Source organism: Pelophylax lessonae (assembly GCF_965119305.1).
Source record: "Pelophylax lessonae genome assembly, chromosome: 12".
In the NCBI taxonomy this organism is placed as follows: domain Eukaryota; kingdom Metazoa; phylum Chordata; class Amphibia; order Anura; family Ranidae; genus Pelophylax; species Pelophylax lessonae.
Window position 1 is genome coordinate 111,818,656 of NC_138779.1, and position 23,484 is coordinate 111,842,139.

General features: G+C 42.2%; 1 protein-coding gene across 2 annotated transcripts in view; it reads left to right on the forward strand.

Moving 5' to 3' along the window:
• Positions 1 to 23,484, forward strand: part of FAM83E (family with sequence similarity 83 member E) — a 121,571-nt gene that overhangs the window by 59,381 nt on the left and 38,706 nt on the right. For both annotated transcript variants that reach the window (XM_082274157.1, XM_082274158.1), the window contains exon 4: positions 22,597 to 22,721. In XM_082274157.1, coding sequence (XP_082130283.1) covers positions 22,597 to 22,721 — 125 coding nt within the window. The remainder of the gene's footprint in view (positions 1 to 22,596; positions 22,722 to 23,484) is intronic.

The window sequence follows — 23,484 nt, forward strand, 5'->3', positions numbered from 1 at the left end:
CAAGATTCGATCCATCTATGAGCAGACTGGTTGTACTCAAGTCGATCCATCGATCGTCTACATTACAGCCAGCCGGGCTGATTTTTTGCATGCGATCACCGCTGATGGCAATAGCCACTAGCAGTGATCATTGTGTTCTGCAAGCCAAGAAGGCTTCTATGCCAGCAGAACACAATAGCGCTGCAGGAAGCATTACCCCATTAACCCATGACAGTGTTGCTTTTGGGAGTTGAGCAATGGTGGAAGGAAAGAAAATTGTATCATCTATGGCCTGGCTTAGACTCAGGAATACACAGGAGAACAATGGCCAGTCCACTCAGACTGAGACTTCAGTTTAGAAAATGTAACAGATTCAAATGAGACTTATGAGTACCTGAGCTGGTAAACACTGTGACAGCCACAGGAAGGCTGGGCACTGGAAATCCATTAAATCTGTAGTAAAGACCCCCCCCCAAAAAAAAAAAGGGCCCCGGGCAGTTTAGGTCATATGTGCTAGTATGCATTGCATACCTGACTTGCTTGAAAAAGAAGCCCACCAGTGGCACTCCACCTTCAACCGATCTTCCATCTGGGTTCACTGGCTTTGGCCATATGAATGACATCACTCCTGCGCATGTGCGTGGGAGTTACAGCTACGACACAGAGCTCTGAATGGATGCACAGTCCATTCAGTGCCCAGTACTCATGCGATGGTGACGTCACTGGCTGCTTCCAAAGATAGGATACCTATAGGTACTTAGACTTACTAGAACTTGCTACCACTTTAACTCACATCTGAGGAGAAACTTGCCTATATTTATTTATTTTTAGGCTGCATAGTATGTATATAGAGGGTGGTATAATACTCAAATTTAAATGTAATCCTTGCAGTGGGGCTACGCTCAATGGGTAGAGGAAAATCACTTTTACCTACCTGATCCTCTGCTCCCCCAGCAGATTGTGCTCCCCCACACTCCGGCAGTGGACTGTCCCTTGCTGTCAACACATTTAATGCAGGATTATAGACCCTGCTTTGGTCTTAATGACGTCGGGACCCTAGACAACTGGAACGTGGGGGAGAAGGCGTTTCCAGGGACCAGTCTAGCAGCGAGTTAAAGCAGAGGGACCAGTAAGTAAATCATCTTTGTTCCTTCCTGGCGCAGCCCCATTGCAAGGGATATTTTTTTAGTGATGTGGAGTTGGGGTTTGATTATTTGCCTGCATCTTGTAATGGACTCATGTTAGGTCTATGGGCAGGTACATATAAACGGATGTGCATCTGTTTATCACTTTACCTCCATCCAACATGTTTTGATCCCCATAAAAATGGAAAAGGACACAAACCTATTCTTTTTTTTTTTTTTTTTTGGACCTAGATACACATCCGTTTACATTAACCACTTGCCGACCGCCAGCAGTGCATATACTGCGGCAGGTCGGCTCTGTCCCGCGAAACGACTTAACTGTACGTCGCTTCGTGGGACAGCAAGTGGGGGTGCACATGTACATTTGCCACGGGGGAAGCTGATCTGCGGGTCCGGCGGCTCCGATTGCCGCTGGGCACCCGCAATCGCTGCCCGTGGAGACAGAACGGCGGTCTGCCGTTGCAAACACTGTTCTGTCAGCAATGAACACAGGGCTCCTGTGTTCCTCCTATTTAGGAACACAGGTCTCTGTGTTCATTCCATAATTATATCCCCTAAGCAGTTAGAAAGCTCCCTCTGGAGACACATTTAACCCTTTGACTGCCCCTGGTGTTAACCCCTTCCCTGCCAGTGTCATTAGTACAGTAACAGTGCATATTTTTAGCACTGATTACTGTAGTAATGTCACTGGTCCCCCCAAATGTGTCAAAAATGGGAGTTAGGTGTCCGATCTGTCCACCGCAATGTCACAGTCCCGCTAAAAATCGCTGATCGCCGCCATTACTAGTAAAAAAAATAAATAAATAAGAATGGCATAAATCTTTCCCCTAGTTTGTAGGTACGATAACTTTTGCACAAACCAATCAACATACTGTTTTTTTTTTACCAAAAATATGTAGCAGAATACATGTTGGCCTAAAATAATGAAAAAATTTGATTTTTACATTTTTTTTATTGGGAATGTTATATAGCAGAAAGTGAAAAATATTGCTTTTTTTTTATTTTTCAGAATTGTCGCTCTTTTTTTGTTTATAGCGCAAAAAATAAAAATCACAGAGGTGATCAAATACCACCAAAAGAAAGCTCTATTTGTGGGAAAAAAAGGATCAATTTTATTTGGGGACAGCTTCGCATGACCGCGCAATTGTCAGTTAAAGTAATGCAGTGCCAAATTGCAAAAAATGGCCTTGTCATTAAGGGGGAAAACCTTTCCGCTCCAGAAGTGGGTAACTTGCTCATAGACCAACACAGAGCTTCTGTTCACATCCACCTGAAAAGCTGACAGGCACATCTGATCAGAACGCTTCTCTAAAAGGACAGTAAAAAGTCCACAGAGGGACAAGAGGGAAATTGGGACTATGCGATACCAAATAAAGAAAAATTTAGAAAGAAATTTAAATATTGGAAATTAATATTCTAAAAAAGATTTTTCAATAATGTATTTTACTGCGTTTTGTATTAATAAAAAATCTTTTTTTAGAATATTATTTTCCAATATTTACATTTCTACTCTCTATTACATTTTTCTTTATTTGGTATCCCAATTCCCCCCTTGTCCCTCTGTGGACTTTTCACTATATTTTCAGCGATAGATACCCCCCTTTTTTGTATTATTACTTTCAAATTTTGGAACCTATCTTTCTCGATTGTCTAAAAGGACCCTTGGGTTCGGTTCACATACAGCTCCTTCTCATAAAATTAGAATATCATCAAAAAGTTAATTTATTTCAGTCATTTAATTCAAAAAGTGAAACTGATATATTTTATAGAGATGATAGTGATCTATTTTAAGCATTTCTTTCTTTTAATTTTGATGATTAAGGCTTGCAGCTAGTAAAAACCCAAAATTCAGTATCTCAGAAAATTTGAATATTACATAGGACCAAAAAAAAAAAAAAAGGATTTTTAATACATAAATGTTGGCTTACTGAAAAGTATGTCCATGTACAGTATAGTATGCTCTCAATATTTGGTTGGGGATCCTTTTGCATGAATTATTGAATTAATGCGGCATAGGATGGAGGCGATCAGCCTGTGGCACTGCTGAGGTGTTATGGAAGCTCAGGTTGCTTTGATAGCGGCCTTCAGCTCATCTGCATTGTTTGGTCAGGTGTCTCTCATCTTCCTCTTGACAAAACCCCACAGATTCCTAATTTTATGAGTTTTATGAGATGCACCTGTATATGCGAATTGGATGTGTTTTGGACTGCATCCAATTCACATGACATGTGAACTGAACCAGCTGTGTACCCAGATAGCAAGGATAACTTGTCACAAATTTGTGGCAGTGTTGAATTGTAAGTCTTGTTAACTTGCTGCACATTTTCACTGGCAAGTTTTACACTTGCAGATCACTTGAAGCACAAGTTCTAGTTTACATTTTTCCAATTTGTAGCAAATTTGCATGGAAAGTCTCTAGCAAGAGCAAAGTTGCATTGGTGAGTTTACAGCAAGAGCTGTGCAAGTCACAGTGCCCCCTGTGGTGGGATGACTATTGCACAACATAACTGAACCAGAACTTACAGCAGACTTGCAGAATGTGTGCAAAGAAAGTTGATTTGGAGCCATGCAATTGGTGAAGCCTGAATCCTGGCAAGTCTAGCAATAGCTTAGCAAGTCATTTTCAAACTTGTAGCTCAATTGCTTGCTATCTGGGTATGGAGCTGGTTCACATATCCCGGCCGGCTGCAGTCTGTTTTTAAAAAGAGTCCTGTACGAGTTTCAGTCTGGTTCAGGTGCGATTTCAAGTGTCATACACTTTAAAAATTTGCCCCTGAATCGCACCTGAACCGGTGAACGAAACCGCACAGGACACCTTTTATTAACCACAAGGAAATGGTGCACCCACTCTTAAAGAGATTATTTTGGGTTATTTGAGCTGTAGAGAATCTTATAATCACCTACATACAACTCTAATTTAGTTATGATAGACATACTTACAAGTGTACAGAAAAGGAGAAAAGAAAGAAGATTGTACATACCTGAACGATTTGGGGCTTCTGTATAAAAAGTGGGCTTACAAGAAAATATCTTTTTGTCCATAACAACGAATTATCTTCTTTTTTCAATTTTCGCAGTCTGTTGAGAATGAAAAAAAAAAAAAAAACAGGATTTTTGATTGGAGAAACAATATTTTACTGTTAGCATATTTATTATACCTAATCATATTTGCTTCATGAATCTGCCCAACTTCATATCTATAGCAACTAAAAATTATGAATGAAAAACAAATAGATCTCAGACCCTTAACAAATAAAAAGGTAGACTTCTTATGAATATATATATATTGAGAGAGAGAGAGACACGCACAAAAAATGTAAACAAACATTTTAAAATGTATTTGATCATGGATGGTGGCAGTAGATGATGCCAGCAGAACACTGAAAGATATTGAATCCCTAAAGAAAAGAAAACTAATAGGACTTTCATGGTACCACACAAGAAAAAAATATATTAAAACATACTTTTTTTTTTATTTTACAAACTTTAAAAACATTTAAAATACAAAACCTAACATAGAAGTACTTTTTGTAAAAACTGCAGTTACATATTTTGCCAGTAGTTGATAGCTGTATGATACCCTTAGATGATCATAGATGGTCATAAGGGGTATCTCATGTAGACATCCCTGACGTGTTTCGCAGGACAATGCCCACTTCCTCAGGGAGAACTGGCATACATTTCTAAGATGACAAGCAAAAGCACAATGAGCATTATACAGGATTCTATACATACATAAAGCAGTCAATGCAATCATATACACATATACAATACATATCCATCACCATCCACTGCTCTACTGACACCATCCACCGTTCTACAGACACCATCCACTGCTCTACTGACAACATCCACTGCTCTACTGACACCATCCACTGTTCTACTGACACCATCCACTGTTCTCCTGACACCATCCACTGTTCTACTGACACCATCCACTGTTCTCCTGACACCATGCACTGCTCTACTGACACCATCCACTGTTCTGCTGACACCATGAACTGCTCTACTGACACCATCCACTGTTCTACTGACAACATCCACTGCTCTACTGACACCATCCACTATTCTACTGACACCATCCACTGTTCTCCTGACACCATCCACTGTTCTACTGATACCATCCACTGTTCTGCTGACACCATGCACTGCTCTACTGACACCATCCACTGTTCTACTGACACCATGCACTGCTCTACTGACACCATCCACTGTTCTGCTGACACCATGCACTGCTCTACTGACACCATCCACTGTTCTACTGACACCATCCAATGTTCTACTGACACCATGCACTGCTCTACTGACACCATCCACTGTTCTACTGACACCATCCAATGTTCTACTGACACCATGCACTGCTCTACTGACACCATCCACTGTTCTACTGACACCATGCACTGCTCTACTGACACCACACAGTATAATGGAGAAGCTGGGAAGGAGACAGCGCAAAGCAGTCTCTACATGTGCCAAGGGTTTTACTGGCACCACATCCTGAATTAAAAGACACTGAAAAATATTGAATCCCTATAAAAAAAAAAAAAGAATAGTACTTTCAAGATAATGGACTAGATAAAAATATATTAAAACTTACTTTTTTTATTTTACAAATCTTAAAAAAGTTTAAAATACGAAACCTAACATATAGATGCTATTTGTAAAAGCTGCAGTTACATATTTTGCCAGTAGTTGATAGCCATATCCCTAGATGGTCATGAGGGGTATCTCATGTAGATATCACTGACGCGTTTCGCAGGACAATGCCCGCTTCCTCAGGGAGAACTGGCATACATTTCTAAGATTACAAGCAAAAGCACAATGAGCATCATACAGGATCATATACATAAAGGAGTCAATGTAATCATATACACATATAAATAGACATACTACCTGCCATGAATGCTCAAATTGCATATAACTTGTCCCCAGGATTAAGGAACCATGATTGCTGTACATTAAAGGAACCCAGTCATACAGGAGACATGTATATAATACTGTATATTAGCCCTATAAAAATAAATAAAAGAGGACAGGCTACTGGCCTAAAGATATGCCAAAAGGACTTTGAAATGGGCATATCAATGAGCCTACCAACAATCTCGTATTAATCTGATTTTTCAGACCTTACGTGCTAAACAGGATTTAGGTGTCACCACGAAACTTACTGTGTGATATAACAGGCAACAACAACAAATTCGCCATGTCATTATTAAATATTGGTACCTTCTTTGGGCTGACCTCATAGTGGCTACCTGTGTTAGGGACAAAGCTGAGATTTTGTATCACCATAATAGATCATTTAGGGATGTGTTAGTACACAGCCAGTTCAGTAGAACAGGCACTGCTGACCCATGTTGCCAAAAGGGAACGTATATCTGTGGTGGCTGTTCTTACTGCATATACTGTATATCTTACAAGGTAGGAGACACAAATGACGCTAGACATTAGGTGAACTGCCAAACTGCGGGCATCATATATATCATGGTCTGCAGCTGTGGTAGTTTTCAAATAGGTTAGACTAAACATACATTTTGGAAAATAATCTATAATCAAGTGTCAGCCATAAAATTCGGGGATATGCCGCAACGCATAGGTAGACAAGGTACGTTGCGACATTATAAAAATCCCAATTGTGTAAGAATGTTTGCCCTTAGGAGGACTCATTTCGATGTGAGAGGGGACTATTGGGACCGTTGCACCCTTTGGAAGGAAGCTAGATGGATACACCAGCTGGCAGCAACCCAATCTAAAGGGCTGAATGATGCTCTGAGTTCTAAACCTTTTTTGCATTATGCGGAAGTGTAATATTTTGCATGACTTTTCACCCTGGAAAGGATGATATTATTGCTGGCTATATTTTAGTTTTGATTGGTATATGTACCTTTAAGTGACACCTTGGTGCTCTGCATTCTGTTAGAAAGCAGTGTTATCATACATGCAATACCTAGTTGGATGATTAACATCCTCTTACCAGATCAACAGGACCATAAATTATAATGGTCAAATGAGCTTGAGCAGGCAGATGGACATGGATGATCATCGCAGGTGGAAGAGTTGATAATAGGTATTGGATCCTATATGGACTCGAGAATAAATAAATAAAAAATCTCCCATAGTGAAGTCCATCAAACTCAGTATAATGTTTATTGTAAAAAGTAAATGGCTACAATTACCCTTTGAAGGTGAAATTGGCATTTACAATGTATTGTTACAGCAAGCTGTCAGCTTACAAACACCGCTCGCTCGTTCGCATCTGCATGCGTAATGACATCACCTCGAAGCCACTCCCTACGCGTTTAGTCACCAATGACGTCTACGGGGGGGGGGTGGGCCAGGTGACGATCACCACGCATGCAAATCATTAAATAGCGCCTAAACATGCCAGAACCGAATAGATAACCCAGCCAGGTGTGTGAGAGTTGTGTGAGAGGCGTGTGTTGGAGGGTGTTGGTGGAGGTGATCTTTTTCTTGTCTCCCATTGCACTGCACTTTTTATTGAAGATTTGATACATCACTGTATTGGACTTTTTTTGCACAACTGTTTGAATTCAGTATTATTTGTTATTCACTATTCATATGTTGTTGTATTGATTTAATTTAGCGCATTTTAGCGCACCTTAGCCTTGCTTTTCTATGTAATAATTGTTGTTTGGCTGGTATCACTGTTTTTTTAGTGGCTGCTTTTATAAATATATAAATTTTCTGAGCACGGATTTATTTTAAAAGCTTAATATCGAATATGAGCACTAATAGGACTAAAATGCTTTAGATGATGGCTTTTCTTTTCCTATTGAGTTGGAGTACTAAGATGGAGGCATATATCAAATGTCCTCCTTAATAATTTTTGATGTGAACTCTTCTTTCTCTTTATTGAGAAGGAGTAACAATATGGTGACGGTGTCTGATGTATGCTTCTCCCTTTTTTCTCTATTGAAATAGAGTACCAAGATGGCCGCAGCATCATGACGCTACGGTGTGCACAATATTGCTATCACATTCATGTGCAGTATGTCCAGAATGCCATTTTTGGTGCCATCTTCAATTATATAAACCTTGTTACAGCCCTATATACAGTGGCAATTCGATCTGTTAGTTACTAATGGGATCCAGGAGACTGTAAAGGACTGAGCCAGGGCACATAAGGATCTTCTGTGATGGTTGGACATACTCCTCTTTCTCCTTGCACAGATTACTGAGGGTATGCTTTGTTGTTTGGCCCTAGTATATTTACATTGGATGTATGGGAAGCACTTACATATATAATGGAGCGATATGTTGGCTATTTGTATGTTACATTTTGGCACCTTGGTGGTTATTAGCTTAGCTTTACAAATGTTATATATGGCCCCATAAGGAATATTGCCTGTTACATATTATGGGGAGTGGGGGTGAATAGATCTGAGACCTGTGGGCCAATATGGTCATTATAAGATATGTAGAGACAGTTGTATATGCTATCTTGTTAGCATTCTATAGCATATGTTTGAGTGACTGAATTTTTGATTTAGCTCCCCTTCTGTTACATCTTATGTTTTTTTTTTTTTTTTTTTATGAGATTAGGATGTATGTAGGGGTTCTGGTTTTAAAGATCCCACTTCTTTGTACATATTGTTCATTTGTCCCCCCCCCCTTTTTTCCTTTTTTATTTACTTTCTATAGGGCTAATATATGCTCCTTATAGTATAATATACATGTCTTCAGTCTCCTGTATGGCTGGGTCCCTTTCATGTACAGCGATCATTGTTCATTAATCCTGGGGACAATTTATATTCAATCTGAGCATTCATAGCAGGTAGTATGTCTAATTATTTGTGTATATGATAACATTGACTGTTTTATGTATATGGTCCTGTATGATGCTCATTGTGCTTTTGCTTGTAATCTTAGAAATTGATGCCAGTTCTCCCTGAGGAAGCGGGCATTGTCCTTAGAAATTTGAAAAATGGGTCTGGTGCGATAAATTAATAAGGTGCCAAATGTCATATGTGATTTAAATCAATCAATACAGTGATAACCATTAAAACAAGGTGTATATTCAAATACACCGACATGAACCATAAATGAATAAACCCCAGAGGGTTTGTGACAAAAAATTTTGTTTTATTTTTTGTCACAAACCCTCTGGGGTTTATTCATTTATGGTTCATGTTGTTGTATTTGAATATACACCTTGTTTTAATGGTTATCACTGTATTGATTGATTTAAATCACATATGACATTTGGCACCTTATTCATTTAGCGCACCAGACCCATTTTTCCAATATATTATTTGTCCAGATCAGGTATCTGGATCTTTGGTAGCAGCTTTATTTTTTTCACAGAATTGTCAGCGCACTCACAATTACTTTATCATTGTCCTGCGAAAGGCATTAGGGATATCTACATGCGATACCCCTCATGACCATCTGGGGATATGGCTATCAACTACTGGCAGAATATGTAACTGCACCTTTCACAAATAGAACCCCTATGTTAGGTTTTCTATTTTAAACATTTTTAAGGTTTGTAAAAAAAAAAATTTGTTTTAATGTATTTTTCTGGTGTGGTACCTTAAAAATCCTATTTGTTTATTTTTTTTCTTTAAAAAAACTCTGTGCTGAGCAGCTTCCTGTTCATTCACAAACCGAAGTACAGTAAACACTATGTTTGAGTTATCAATGTACACAGTGATCGGTACTGATCACTCACTGTATTCATTCAAAAAAGGAAGAGGCCCATTCTACATTCTGGAAAGATGCCCCACCACCACCGGGAGAGGAGAGAAGGGACAGGGGGAACACAGCGGGGGCTGGGCAGCAGGGAAAATCTCAAGAAGCAGCAGCAGGGGAAATCTGCACCGCACTGGGTTATTAGGATGTGCCCAGGCCCTGTTGCCCCTGCTGGCACCAGGGGGGCAGTGATAAGGAACCCAATAATTGGACATCTGACATTTTATGGAATGTTCTGCTTTAATTTATTATAAAAAAAGGCCTTTTTTAACCAGGATTCTGTGGAATCTTAGGGTTCCCCCAGAGGTAGCTAGGGGTTCCCTGAACAATGAACAATTCCTGCCTCCTAGAAACATAACCACTAAAAACAATGATCTTTTTAGCTATCTCATAGATGTGCGTAGCCTATTGCATTAGGGTGTGCACCCCAAAGTTCAAACACATGTATGTGTGGATTCTGTCAGTAGGACAGTGGATGGTGTCAGTCAGTAAAGCAGTGGACGGTGTCAGTAGACCAGTGGATGTGTCAGAAGGGCATAGGTTGGTGTCAGTAGGACTGTGGATGGTGTCACTCAGTAGGACAGAGACTGGTGTCAGTAGTAGTGGATGGTGTCAGTAGTTTTTTATTTTTATTAGTTTATTTTTTTTATTAATTTTTACTATTTTCTTTTTTTCAATGTTATTTATATATTTATTTTTACACTTTTTATTTATGAGCCCCATTGGGGGGTTTTGGTGAGATATCAGGGGACTAAATGGACCAGGGCACGAGCAGCAGGGTAAATCTGCACCACACTGGGGGATTAGGGTGTGCGCATGCCTATGAGCTATCTGTAAAGTGGGGGATTTTCCTTAACCACTTGCCAACCGCCGCAAGTACATATACTGCGGCGGTCAGCCCCTCACAGGCAAAGTGACGTACCGGTACGTCACTAGCCTGTGAGGCTCTGGGGAGTGAGCGTGCACCGCCGGAGGCGCGCTCCCGCTCCTGCTCGGTCACTGACCCCCCCGCGTGTGCACGGCGGACCCGATGTCTGCCGGGCACTTGCGATCGTCCGTGACAGCGGGAGAAAGGCAGGCGGCTAATGTAAACAAGCCGCCTGTCATTCTCCCCTGTGTAAGAACAGTGATCATACGGTTCTACTATGTAGGACCGTTGATCACTGTTCCTACACCTCAAGCGACAGCCAATCACAGTAAGAATCACGCCCCTAGGGACACACACCACCCCTCCCTCTCAAATAAAGTTAACCCCTTCACTATCAGTGTCATTTTACAGTAACAGTGCATATGTATAGCACTGATTACTGTAGTAATGTCACTGGTAACCCCAAAAGTGTCAAAAATGTCAGTCAAGGGTCCGATCTGGCTGCCGCAATGTCGCAGTCCCGCAAAAAAAATCGCAGATCGCCGCCATTATGCGTTAAAAAAAAACAACAAAAATGACAAAAATCTTTCCCTTAGTTAGTAAATGCAATAACTTTTGCGCAAACCAATCAAAATACGATTTTTGCGATTTTTTTTACCAAAAATATGTGTATAAAACAAATTGGCCTAAAATGTAAAAAAATTTTGATTTTTACATTTTTTTTGGGGGGAATTTCATAGAAAAAATGTGAAAAATATTGTTATTTTTGCAAAATCAACACTCTTCTTTTGTTTATAGCGCATGATCAAAAAATCGCACAGGTGATCAAATACCACCAAAAGAAAGCTTTTTTGTGGCAAAAAAAGGACGTCAAATTCGTTTAGGCACAGCGTCACACGACCGCACAATTGTCCGTTAAATTCACGCAGTGCCGAATCGCGAAATACCCCCTGGTCAGGAAGGGGGTAAAATCTTCGGGGGCTTAAGTGGTTAATGACCACAAGTATAAGGAGCAATTTTCCCACTGACCATCACATTAATGTACCCGGAGCTGTAGATATAGTGATTATTAGCAGGGTTCCCTGAGACCATAAAGTTATTTAACCGCTTGCCGACAGTATAACTTATATATGGCAGCATAGCGGCTCTCCTGTGCAGGATCACGTAACAAGTACGTGATCCTGTGCTTCTGGGTCTGGGGCATGCATGCTTGCCGCAGGCGACTTGCTCGCGCTGTGATTATACATACTTACTCGATGTCCACTGGCACCCGCCGATTATTAGGCAGGGAGCCAGAACGGTGGTCTGCCTATGTAAACAAGGCAGATTGCCATTCTTTAACTAGGGAAGGCATTGAACCTGTGTTCCTGCAAAGCAGGAACATGGATCAATGACTTCCCCTGGTCAAAGCACCTCCCCCACAGTACACAAGCACTGGCTAGGCACACAGTTAACCCTTTGATTGCCCTTGATGTTAACCCCTTTCCAGCCAGTGTCATTGGTACAGTGACAGTGCATATTTTTAGCACTGATCACTTTATCAGTGTCACTGGTCCCCAAAAAGTGTCAAAGGTGCCAGTTAGCATCTAATTTGACTGCCGCAATATCGCAGTCCCGCTATAAGTCACTGATTGTTGCCATTACTAGCAATAAATAAATAAAAATTCCATAAATATATTCCATAGTTTTAGACACTATAACTTTTGCGCAAACTAATTAATATACACTTATTGGAATTTTTTTCCCCAAAAATATGTAGCAGAATACATATTGGCCTAAATTGATGAAGAAATTTGATATTTTAAAGTTTTTTTTATTGGATATGTTTTATAGCAGATAAAATTGTCGTCCTTTTTTTGTTTAAAGCGCAAAAAAAAAAAAAAAAAGCAGAGGTGATTAAATACCACCAATACCATGTGTTTGTGGGGGAAAAAAAGGACATAGATTTTATTTGGGTACAGTTTTACACAACCGCGCATTTTTCAATTAAAACAAAGCAGTGCCGTATAGCAAAAAATGGCCATGTCATGCAGGGGGGGTAAATCTTCTGGAGGTCAAGTGGTTAAAGGGTTCCTAGGTGTCAAAAAAGTTGAGAAAGATTTATCTAGTACATGGCTGTATAAACTCAGTTCTACATACAATTGGGTGGATGGAATGTGCTTGTACTGAGAAATCTCCTATCTTGGCCTCCTACCTTCTTCTTGTAACATCCTGAGACTGGAAGTTACAAATGTAGCAATCTTAGTACTGGAATGCCATCAGTGCGAAAATAAACAGGTGTCACAGGAATGTATCAGTTTTACAAACATACATCCTTGAAAGTAATTAAAGTAGAATTTTAGCCTAAAACTAACTCTATGCCCCTGTCACACTTGCTTGACTTGTCCTTCGACTTGGGACTGCAAAGTTGCATGCCAGGTCGTACCATTCATATCTGTGCGACTTCAAGCCGCAGAGACTTCAAAGTAGTCCCTGCACTACTTTGGTCTGACTTTGATGTGATTACACAGGCATTGCTTCAAGTTGCGTCGACGTCATTCGACAAGATCAAGTCAAAGTTGCGTCAAAGTCGCACGATTTTCAGGTCTTACAAATGTGAAAGGGGCCTTAATCTGCTGGCAGCCACATTCTAATACTAACCTACAGGGGCGGACTGAGAACCCTCAGGGCCCCTGGGCAAAATAAATCAAGGGCCCCTTCCAGGCCCCACCCCGCCTCCAGACACACCCTTGCCCCGCCTCCAGACACACTCACATCCCGCCTCCAGACACACCCTACACAATCTTTAGACACAAGGAACAAAAGTACAATAATTTATAAACAAGTGCAATATAAATTAGGAATGCAAAAACCAAACTATGCAAAATAAATCACAAACCAAGACCAAAAATCATCAATAAACAAAACCAGAGCATTACAAATCAATAAACAGACAAAGCCAGAGCATTACAATGGTAAATTGCCAGGTCTAGGTGGGGTACGGTTGCCACCTCATCCCTTTAATCCAGGACACATGAAGTACACAGGTTCTGAGGCTGATATAATGTATATAAGGGCTCTTTCACCCGGTCCGCCTCCATCGGCGGACTCTGTGCTGCTCAGCGGGGGATCAATCCGCCGATCCCCGCTGAGCAGGCAGGATGACAATTCCCTCTCCGCTCTGTGTGTGGAGAGGGAGGTGTCAGAGCCCCGCTGCTCTCTATGGGGAAATCAGACAGAAAATGTCATGTCCTTCTTCATACATGTATGAAGGAGGACATGACATTTTATTAGGACTGAACACAGATAGGTATTAAAAAACACATTGCAACAATTTACACACACTAATGCACATACCTTTTCTACTTATTTTGCAGACTATGCTGGTCTATGTGGTATGCTGGTCTCTGTGGTGCCGGTCTCTGTGGTATGCTAGGCTCTGTGGTGCCGGTCTCTGTGGTATGCTGGGCTCTGTGGTATGCTGGTCCCTGGTATGCTGGTCTCTGTGGTATGCTGGTCTCTGTGGTATGCTGGGCTCTGTGGTGCCGGTCTCTGTGGTATGCTGGGCTCTGTGGTATCTGTGATGCTGGGCTCTGTGGTGCCGGTCTCTGTGGTATGCTGGGCTCTGTGGTATGCTGGGCTCTGTGGTATCTGTGATGCTGGGCTCTGTGGTGCCGGTCTCTGTGGTATGCTGGGCTCTGTGGTATCTGTGATGCTGGTCTCTGTGGTATGCTGGGTTCTGTGGTGCCAGTCCCTGGTATGCTAGGCTCTGTGGTGCCGGTCTCTGTGGTATGCTGGGCTCTGTGGTGCCGGTCTCTGTGGTATGCTGGACTCTGTGGTGCCGGTCTCTGTGGTATGCTGGGCTCTGTGGTGCCGGTCTCTGTGGTATGCTGGATTCTGTGGTGCTGGGCTCTGTGGTGCTGGTCTCTGTGGTATTCTGGGCTCTGTGGTGCTGGTCTCTGTGGTATGCTGGGCTCTGTGGTGCTGGTCCCTGGTATTCTGGGCTCTGTGGTGCCGGTCTCTGTGGTATGCTGGGTTCTGTGGTGCCAATCCCTGGTATGCTGGGCTCTGTGGTGCCGGTCTCTGTGCTATGCTGGGTTCTGTGGTGCCGGTCCCTGGTATGCTGGGCTCTGTGGTGCCGGTCTCTGTGGTATGCTGGGCTCTGTGGTGCCGGTCTCTGTGGTATGCTGGGTTCTGTGGTGCCGGTCCCTGGTATGCTGGGCTCTGTGGATATCCCTGCAGGGATGAGGGCGGCAGTGTCAAAGCTCAGCTGTCAAGACTGAGAATGGAGCTGCTATTTCCTCCGTAGATCTAGATCACAGGCAGAATGATATCAAGTGCACTTCGCCTGTGAGCGGAAAAGTCATACAGAGGAAGCACACGGCTGCAGTAGAGAGCAGAGCAGCATGCTTCCTCTGTATGGCTCCTCCTGCCGCAGGCAGAGTGCATTTGATATCATTCTGCCTGTGAGCTGGGACTATGTGGGAAACAGCGGCTCCGTTCTCAGTCATGACAGCTGAGATCGCCTCTGACACTTCAGTCCTCAGCCCTGCCGGGATATCGACCTGCGCTCATGGGTGTCCGTGAATGCAGGGTGAAATGCGGGAGACTCCCGCAACTTGCGGGAGACTTGAGATGTCTGTGGTAGGCAGTAGAGAATTATCAGGTCTGGGGGTGGGGGGGGTCAGGTCACATATGCAGTTTTCTGCAGACACCTGTAAGTGATATCTGCAGTATGACACAGCGGCGGTGAATTTGGGGGAGATCACATATTGGTGGGGGTGTCAGTGGTGGTGTGGGGGGTATGACACAGCGGCGAATTTGGGGGACATCACATATTGGTGGGGGTGTCAGTGGTGGTGTGGGGGGTATGACACAGCGGCGAATTTGGGGGACATCACATATTGGTGGGGGTGTCAGTGGTGGTGACACCTCTGCTGTGTAATACCCCCCCCCCACACACCACACCACCACTGACACCCCCACCAATATGTGATGTCCCCCAAGTTCACCACTGCTGTGCCATACCCCCCCCCACACCAATATGTGATCTCCCCCAAATTCACTGTGAATTTAGGGGAGATCACATATTGGTGGGGTTGTCAGTGGATCTGGTAGTTAGTTGGACTGTGGACTGGCTTGAACAGAACCTGTACTGTATTAGACCGTTACATCTACTCACTGATGAGGAGGACACCATGATGGAAAGCTGACTCCACCGGGCCCCTCCTTCCACGGAAGCAGCGCCGGCCGCCGGGCCCCTCCTCCCGCAGAAGCAATGCTGGCCACCGGCCCCTCCCCTCCTTCCATTTCAATAGCACCGGCCGCCAAGCCCCTCCCCTCCTCCCTGTTCTTTAGTAACAGCCGCTGGGCCCCTCCCCTCCTCCCATTTCATTATCACTGGTCGCCGAGCCAAGCCCCTCCTCCCAGTTCTACAGGGACAGCCACCGGGTGCCTTCCCCTCCACCCACCTCTATATCGCTGGTCGCCGGGCCCCGATAGCCCGATGTTGTCTCTGAGACAACATCGGCTGGATTAATGCTGTACTGGGCGGCGGGTCCCCTTCTCGGCCGGGCCCGACCGCTCAGTCCGCCCCTGCTAACCTATCTAACCCCGTAAAGCAAAAATCAACATATATACATTTTCTGCAGCTGCTCAGATCCGGTCTCACGCTGAGCTGTCAGTGGCGTCTGTGTGTAGGAGTATGCAAGAGAGGCAGCCGACAACAGAAGCCCCATAGTAAGTTTTTGAGTGATGTCACTTCCCAGGCATTTTCCAGCCAATGTTGGTTCTCTCCTGCACACATCATCCGCCACTGGAGACCGGACCAGATCTGCTTCAGAAAATGTATGTATAGGGATTTTTGCTTATAGGGTTAGATAGATTAGCCTTAGAATGTGGCTGCCAGTAGATTTAGAGTTAGTTTTAGACTGAACTTCTACTTTAAGTTATAAAAAAGGCCAGATATGAAGCCTATTTTGAAAGCGATGCTAAATACATTCTTTTTATCGATCAACAAACTGAAGTTATCAAAACTAGTATTTATGTAATAGGTATCCTTTAAAGGCCTACTATAGCAATAATCTAGTAACCATATATGATTATCACCTGGAATCATAGTATTCAGTATAAAAATGTCTAATTTTAACTTTATAATCTTACCCAGTTGTGGCTTCAAGCAGTATTAAACCCAAAACCAAAAATGTCATATATTGTAGCTTACAAATCATTAGATGTGATGGCTGCATTTGTTTTATTTTTTAGGTTTGCTTTCATAGTTACAGAGTTTGTGAGGTTGAAAAAAGACACAAGTCGACCCAGTTCAACCTATAATGAGTGTGTGTATGTGCTGTCAATAGTACATTGTATACCCCTGTATGTTGTGGTCGTTAAGGTGCCCATCCGAAAGTTTTTTTATCAGCTCCCTGCTGATACCACTGCTTGTGGAAGAGAATTCTTACTGCTCTGTTGGTAAAGAACCCTTTAAGCAGTTTATGGTTAAACCGCTTCTCTTCTAATTTCAGTGAATGGCCACGAGTCCTTTTATATTTTCTTTCGCTGAAAAGTTTGTTCCCTAAGCTAGGGTCACCAGTACAGTATTTGTACATTGATATCATATCCCCTCTCAAGTGTCTCCTCTCCAGAGAGAATAATGCTTGTAGTCTTTCCTCATAGCTGAAGTCCTGCATTCCCTTTATTAGATTTGTTGCCCTTCTCTGGACTCTCTCCAGTTCCAGAACTTCCTTCCCAAGGATCGGTGCCCAAAACTGGTTGGCATACTTGAGATGCGGCCGGACCAGAGTCTTGTAGAGAGGGAGAATTTATCTCTGGAGTGAATCCCTGTTTTTATACATGCCAGTATTTTGTTGGCTTTGCTTGCAGCAGCTTGGCATTGCATGCCATTGCTGAGTTGTCGTCTACTAGGACCCCCAGGTCCTTTTCCATCTTAGATTCTCCCAAAGGCTCTCCCCCTATTGAGTAACTTGCGTTCGTATTTCTGGCACCCGAATGCATTAGCTTACATTTTCCAACATTAAACCTCATTTGCCATGTAGATGCCCACCCCATTATTTTGTTCAGGTCTTCTTGTAAGGTTTGCACATCCTGCATAGAAGTTGTTGCCCTGCTTAATTTAGTATCATCTGCAAATGCGGAGATTGAGTTGGTCATCCCATCCTCTAGATTGTTTATGAATAAATGAAAAATGATTGGTCCCATGACAGATCCTTGGGGAACCCCACTTTCTATACCAGACCATTCCGAGTACTAAGTATATACACGGTGGCGCAAGCAGATGGCATTAACACTAAATGGTAGTCCGTGGGGTAGCCATGAAGGCTGCCTTAAATAGTCTTTGATGTGGGAAAAGAAGCAGTCCATGGACTCTTTGTGTCTTCCAAGACACAAAGAGAGAAAACAGGCACCTCTGAGTAAAGACTGTAACATTTAATGAGAAAGGTACATTTAAAAACTTACATCAGAGTAAGTAAATGTGGGTGGATGGGTCCTCCGGGATCCATGTTCGGCATGGGGCCACCGCTGATGGTCAGTAATCCTCTGTGTCTTTCCGGTTCCTGTCCCGCAGGAAGTGGAATGGTGTGTCTGAAGTCTAGGCTAGGACCGCTGGGGGAGACGCAGGGTGAGCCGCACTCGCAGTCTATGGATCTTCCGGCGTGCTGATGATGCGTTTCGGAGCATGCGCACTGCGGTGGAATACCAGCGCGTGCTCCTTTTTCAAGTTTGATCTAGCATCTAACTTGAAAAAGGAGCGTGCGCTGGTATTCCACCGCAGTGCGCATGCTCCGAAACGCGTCGTCAGCACGAGAAAGATCCATAGACGGCGAGTGCGGCTCACCCTGCGTCTCCCCCGTGGTCCTAGCCTCAGTCTGACTTCAGACACACCACCCCCCTTCCTGCGGGACAGGAACTGGAAGGACACAGAAGATTACTGACTATCAGCAGTGGCCCCATGCCGAACATGGATGCCGGAGGACCCATCCACCCACATTTACTTACTCTGATGTAAGTTTTTAAATGTACCTTGCTCATTAAATGTTACAGTCTTTACTCAGAGGCGCCTGTTTTCTCTCTTTGTGTCTTGCATTCCGAGTACTCCCCATTTATTACCACCCTTTGGACTCACCCCTGAAGCCAGTTTTTAATCCAGGTACTCACCCTATGGTCCATTCCTACATACCTTAGTTTGTACAATAAACGTTTGTGGGGAACTGTATCAAATGCCTTAGCAAAATCCAGATACACCACATCCACAGGCCTTTCTTTATCTAGATGGCAGCTCACTTCTTCATAGAAGGTTAATAGATTGGTCTGGCAAGAGCGATTTTTCATTTATCCATGCTGATTACTGCTAATGATACCGTTTTCATTACTAAAGTCTTGTATATAGTCCCTTATCATCCCCTCCAATATCTTGCAGACTATTGATGTTAGGCTAACCGGCCTGTAGTTCCCAGGCATATATCTCAGCCCCCTTTTTAAATATTGGTACCAGGTTGGCTTTTTTCCAATCAGCTGGTATCATTCCCGTCAGTACACTATCCATAAAAATTGGGAACAATGGTCTGGCTATCACCTGGCTGAGTTCCTTAAGGACCCTCGGGTGTAAGCCATCTGGTCCCAATGACTTATTTATGTTAAGATTTTCAAGTCTAGTTCTGAGTCTTTCTTGTGGTAACCATGAGGGTGCTTCTTGTGATGTGTTATTAACTTTAACATTACAGTCTAGGTTCTTGTATCTCCCCCAATCCTTTTGTGAACACTGAGGAGAAGAATTTATTTCAAACCTTTGCCTTCTCTCTGTCTTTTATAGCCTAATTCTCTTCATCATCCTTTAAGGGGCCAATATGTTCTGGCCTCACTTTCTTACTATACATATAGAATTGTTTTATTTTTTTTTTAACTCTCTTCCGCTATGTGCCTTTCGTGTTCTATCTTAGCCATCTTCATTGCACTCTTACATTTCTTATTGCATTCTTTGTAATGTTGGAATGCTGCCAATGACCCTCTTTCCTTTATTTTCACCTGGTGATCCAGCCAGTAAGTCTGTTAATTTTCAACAGAACAAGCTGCTCTGCAAATGTAGCAGTTAGAGTGTTCAGATAAACCATTTATCACTGGCCGGGGTGCTTACAATGATCAGCTTTTATATATTTATATAGAACCTTCAGCTGGAGTTTGGCTTCAATGTGTTAGACTTTTTTCCTTTGTTTTCACCTGGTGATCTGACCAGTAACACACCTGCTTTATTAGAGGGTCTCCACTCTGGCTGAAGGAGCACAGAGATACCTTTGGACAGCAGCATTGTCAGTCTGGGGGGAGGGAAGTGTTAGTTGTACTAGAAGATTTAAATACACTTACAATTTGAAGCCAAACCCCAGCTAATACTTTACACAGCAAACATTTTTTTTCTTTTGGGATAAAGGTTTTACATACATAAATAAAGCTGATTATTATAAGAATTTCTGTCAGTGGTAAATGGTTTGTCTCAACCTTTTAAATGCAACATCTGCATGACAGCTTGTTCTGTTGAAAAACAGAAGACTTAGTGCCGGTTCGCACTTCTGCGATGACAGACATCGCATGTGATTTGGAGCGCACTGCTCCTGAAATCACATCCGATGTCTGTGCGATGCAAATTCAGCCATACAGATTGTATGGCTGAATTTGCATCTGAATCGCACTGAACACGCACAGGACCCTTTTTTTGGTCCGCAGCAGAATCGGATCGCATGGTGGTTCACACAAGTGTGATCCGATTCATGTGCGAACTCTCAGTTCTCACTGCGATATGTGAGCTGATCTGGGGGTGTCGTTAACTTTGTATTGTCACCCCCCAGCGATTCGCATATGGCAGTGTGAACTGCCATGTGAGTTGAATGCGATGCGGGAACCCTGCGGGATTCGCAGGGTTCCCGCATCACAGAAGTGTGAACTGTCACTTATTGGTCAGGACACCAGGGGAAAATAAAGGTAAGAAAGCCAAAAAAAGAAAACAAATGCAGTCATCATATGTACAAATCAGTAAGCTGTAATGTAATAAATGTATGCTTTTGGATTTAATAGCAAGCATTGGATAGTATGGTGTTGGAAATATTGCATCTGCTAGATAAATATCATCCTTATCTCATTTGTATCAATTTGTACATTATTGGGGATTATATAAAACCCCATATCAATTCATTAAAAATCATAAATATAGTCTTTTATCTGTGTATGAATTTTGTTTTAAAAGTCTGGCAGAAAACACAATGATCCATATAACTTTTCAACCAACTTTAATCCCAAAAGCCTAATGGCAAAACTAGGATTTCTTTTTTTTTTTTTTTTTTAACTATAACATTTTTATTAAGTTTTAAAAAAACTAGTAATTCTAGGATTTTTAGGGGCCATGCTAACCATTGCAGACTACGTGATCTGAACCAAATGCAGACCCATCTTATTTAATGATACTAACCAGTACAGGAGATTGGAACTGGAACTGATGCTTTAACATCACTACAAGGACTCCTGTAGTTCACCGTTAACCAAAAAATACACACACTCTTCTAAATAAAAGTAAAAAACCATTATAAAATGTTTTCAAACATGGACAGTGTTAGTAGGGTAGCAGTTGGTGTCAGTAGGGCAGTAGTGAACAGTGGGTTTTCATTTTTATTATATTATTGATTTATTATTTTTTTAAATCTTTTGTAGGAGACCTGTTGGGGGGCTTTGGTGAAATATTAGCAGGGGGAATCTGCACCACACGGAATAAATTGGGTGTGCCCAGGCACACCCAGCACACCCCCCGTGCGTGCCTATGTTTATTCTTCCAAAGCAAATACACTTTTGCACACTGGTACCGACTAGTATTCCAGTGTTTCTCCTCTCCCTCCATCACTGGGCTAAAGTGACCCCAGTGCTAATGGAGAGGGGAGGGTCAAACAATGCTGTGCAGGAGATCAACACCTTTCTTATCAATACTGATGGCATCACTGGTTGTTAGGATGCTGGTGGCTGGCAGGTTAAAATAGTGCACAAAAAAAAACTGTGAATTTGTGTAACTAAAAGGAAGGCTTCATCCACCTGCTGGCTTGTATACATTTTGGGGACATTTTTTAGGAATTTTGCCAAGGTACCCCTGAAGAAACCTTAAGACACCCCAGTGTGCCTGGGCACCCTGGTTGAAAAAGGCTAATATTAGACATGTGCTGTTCATTTCGTTCCGAATAAATATTCAGACAAATTTTGGGTTATTCAGAGATTTCGATATATATCCGAATACCCGAATTAAAGTATAAACGAGGTTTCCGGATACTCCGAATAACTAAACAAAATTTGTCCGTATTTCAGAAATTCTAACTGAAATTCGAATTAAATGTTCCTTTGAATTCCAGTTGAATTCGAACTGTAAACACATTTCTGAATTAAAAAACTGTGTGTGTTATTAGAGTACCTTTTCAAAATAATGCTTTTTTTGTTAAGATTTTTCTTTTCTTTGTTCACTTTGCCACATTCAAATCGAAAAAAATAAAATAAAAGTCTTTGATTCAACCGATTCAATATTTGTTGTCAAATGTTTTGATTCGAAAAAATCTGTAAATTTGAAGAAAATTAGAAAAAGACATAAACCGAAATCCGAATACGATTTACGAATCCCGAATATGAATTGAACGAATCAATCGAATTTAATAAAACTAAATAATTAGATTAACGAATCTAAACAAAACCAGTTTTTTCATCATGCACACGTCTAGCTGATATTGAATTAGATACGCCAAATGTACAGGGAATTTACGCCTGAGACTGCTAGCACATAGCCCCAGATGAAATGACATATATTTTATACTGAGAATACCTGAGAATACAATATATATAGATTTTACCATAACTTCTGTCTCTCCATTTTACCAGAACATGCGAGTAAGGATTCTAACGGGATGTACCTTTAGTACAAGACAACTGAAACAAGTAACAGGAAAGCTGAAAGAGAAATTTCTCCTAATTGATGGTAACTCTGTAATCACAGGATCCTATAGGTATGTATATCATTAGGTTTCCAGATTCAGCTCTGCTGCTTTTTTTACTTTTGATAGAGAATATTAAACGGATCTAAGGCAAACATGCACTTAGAACTTGAGTTTTTGAAAACTATTACCTGCTTTTCCCAGTTCTGTTAACCATTTGCTAATGGAAAAGCATATTAAAGGCTCTCTGAGGTTTGTTATCTAAACACAGGAGGTATCTATTCCATCCCCTGGGTGTTGATGCTAACCAATCGGAGATGCATTATTCTACTTTGTGTGTCCCATTATACACAGAGAAAAGCTAGGAATGTTTGCACACCAAACACACGATGAGAAACTGCGGCCCAGATAAAAAAAAAAAAATGAAGGCTGGCATTAGGGTGCATTCACATCTGCAAATGCACCCACACTTCATTCAGATATGGAGGTTTCCATGATTAGCTACGGGAGGCAGCCCCATTGAAGGCAATGGAAAGCTGCTGGCTTCCACAGAAAATCTCGGCCAATCACATGTAATCTCCCATACAGCGATCACATGTGAGTGACTGGCCCTAGACCTAGGCAGTGATTACTCGCCAGCGGCTGTCTAGCTGACCACCTCGTATGAATGGGGCTTCCTCCCGCACCTAATTCCAGGAAGTTTGCACCTAATCAGAGTGTCGATGTGAATGCTACCCTTCGACCTACAGTATGTGTTGCAATAATTCATAGAAAAATGCTTGTTTCACCATCAAATATTTCCATGCACTGTAAGGTATGGATTCTGTATGGTGTA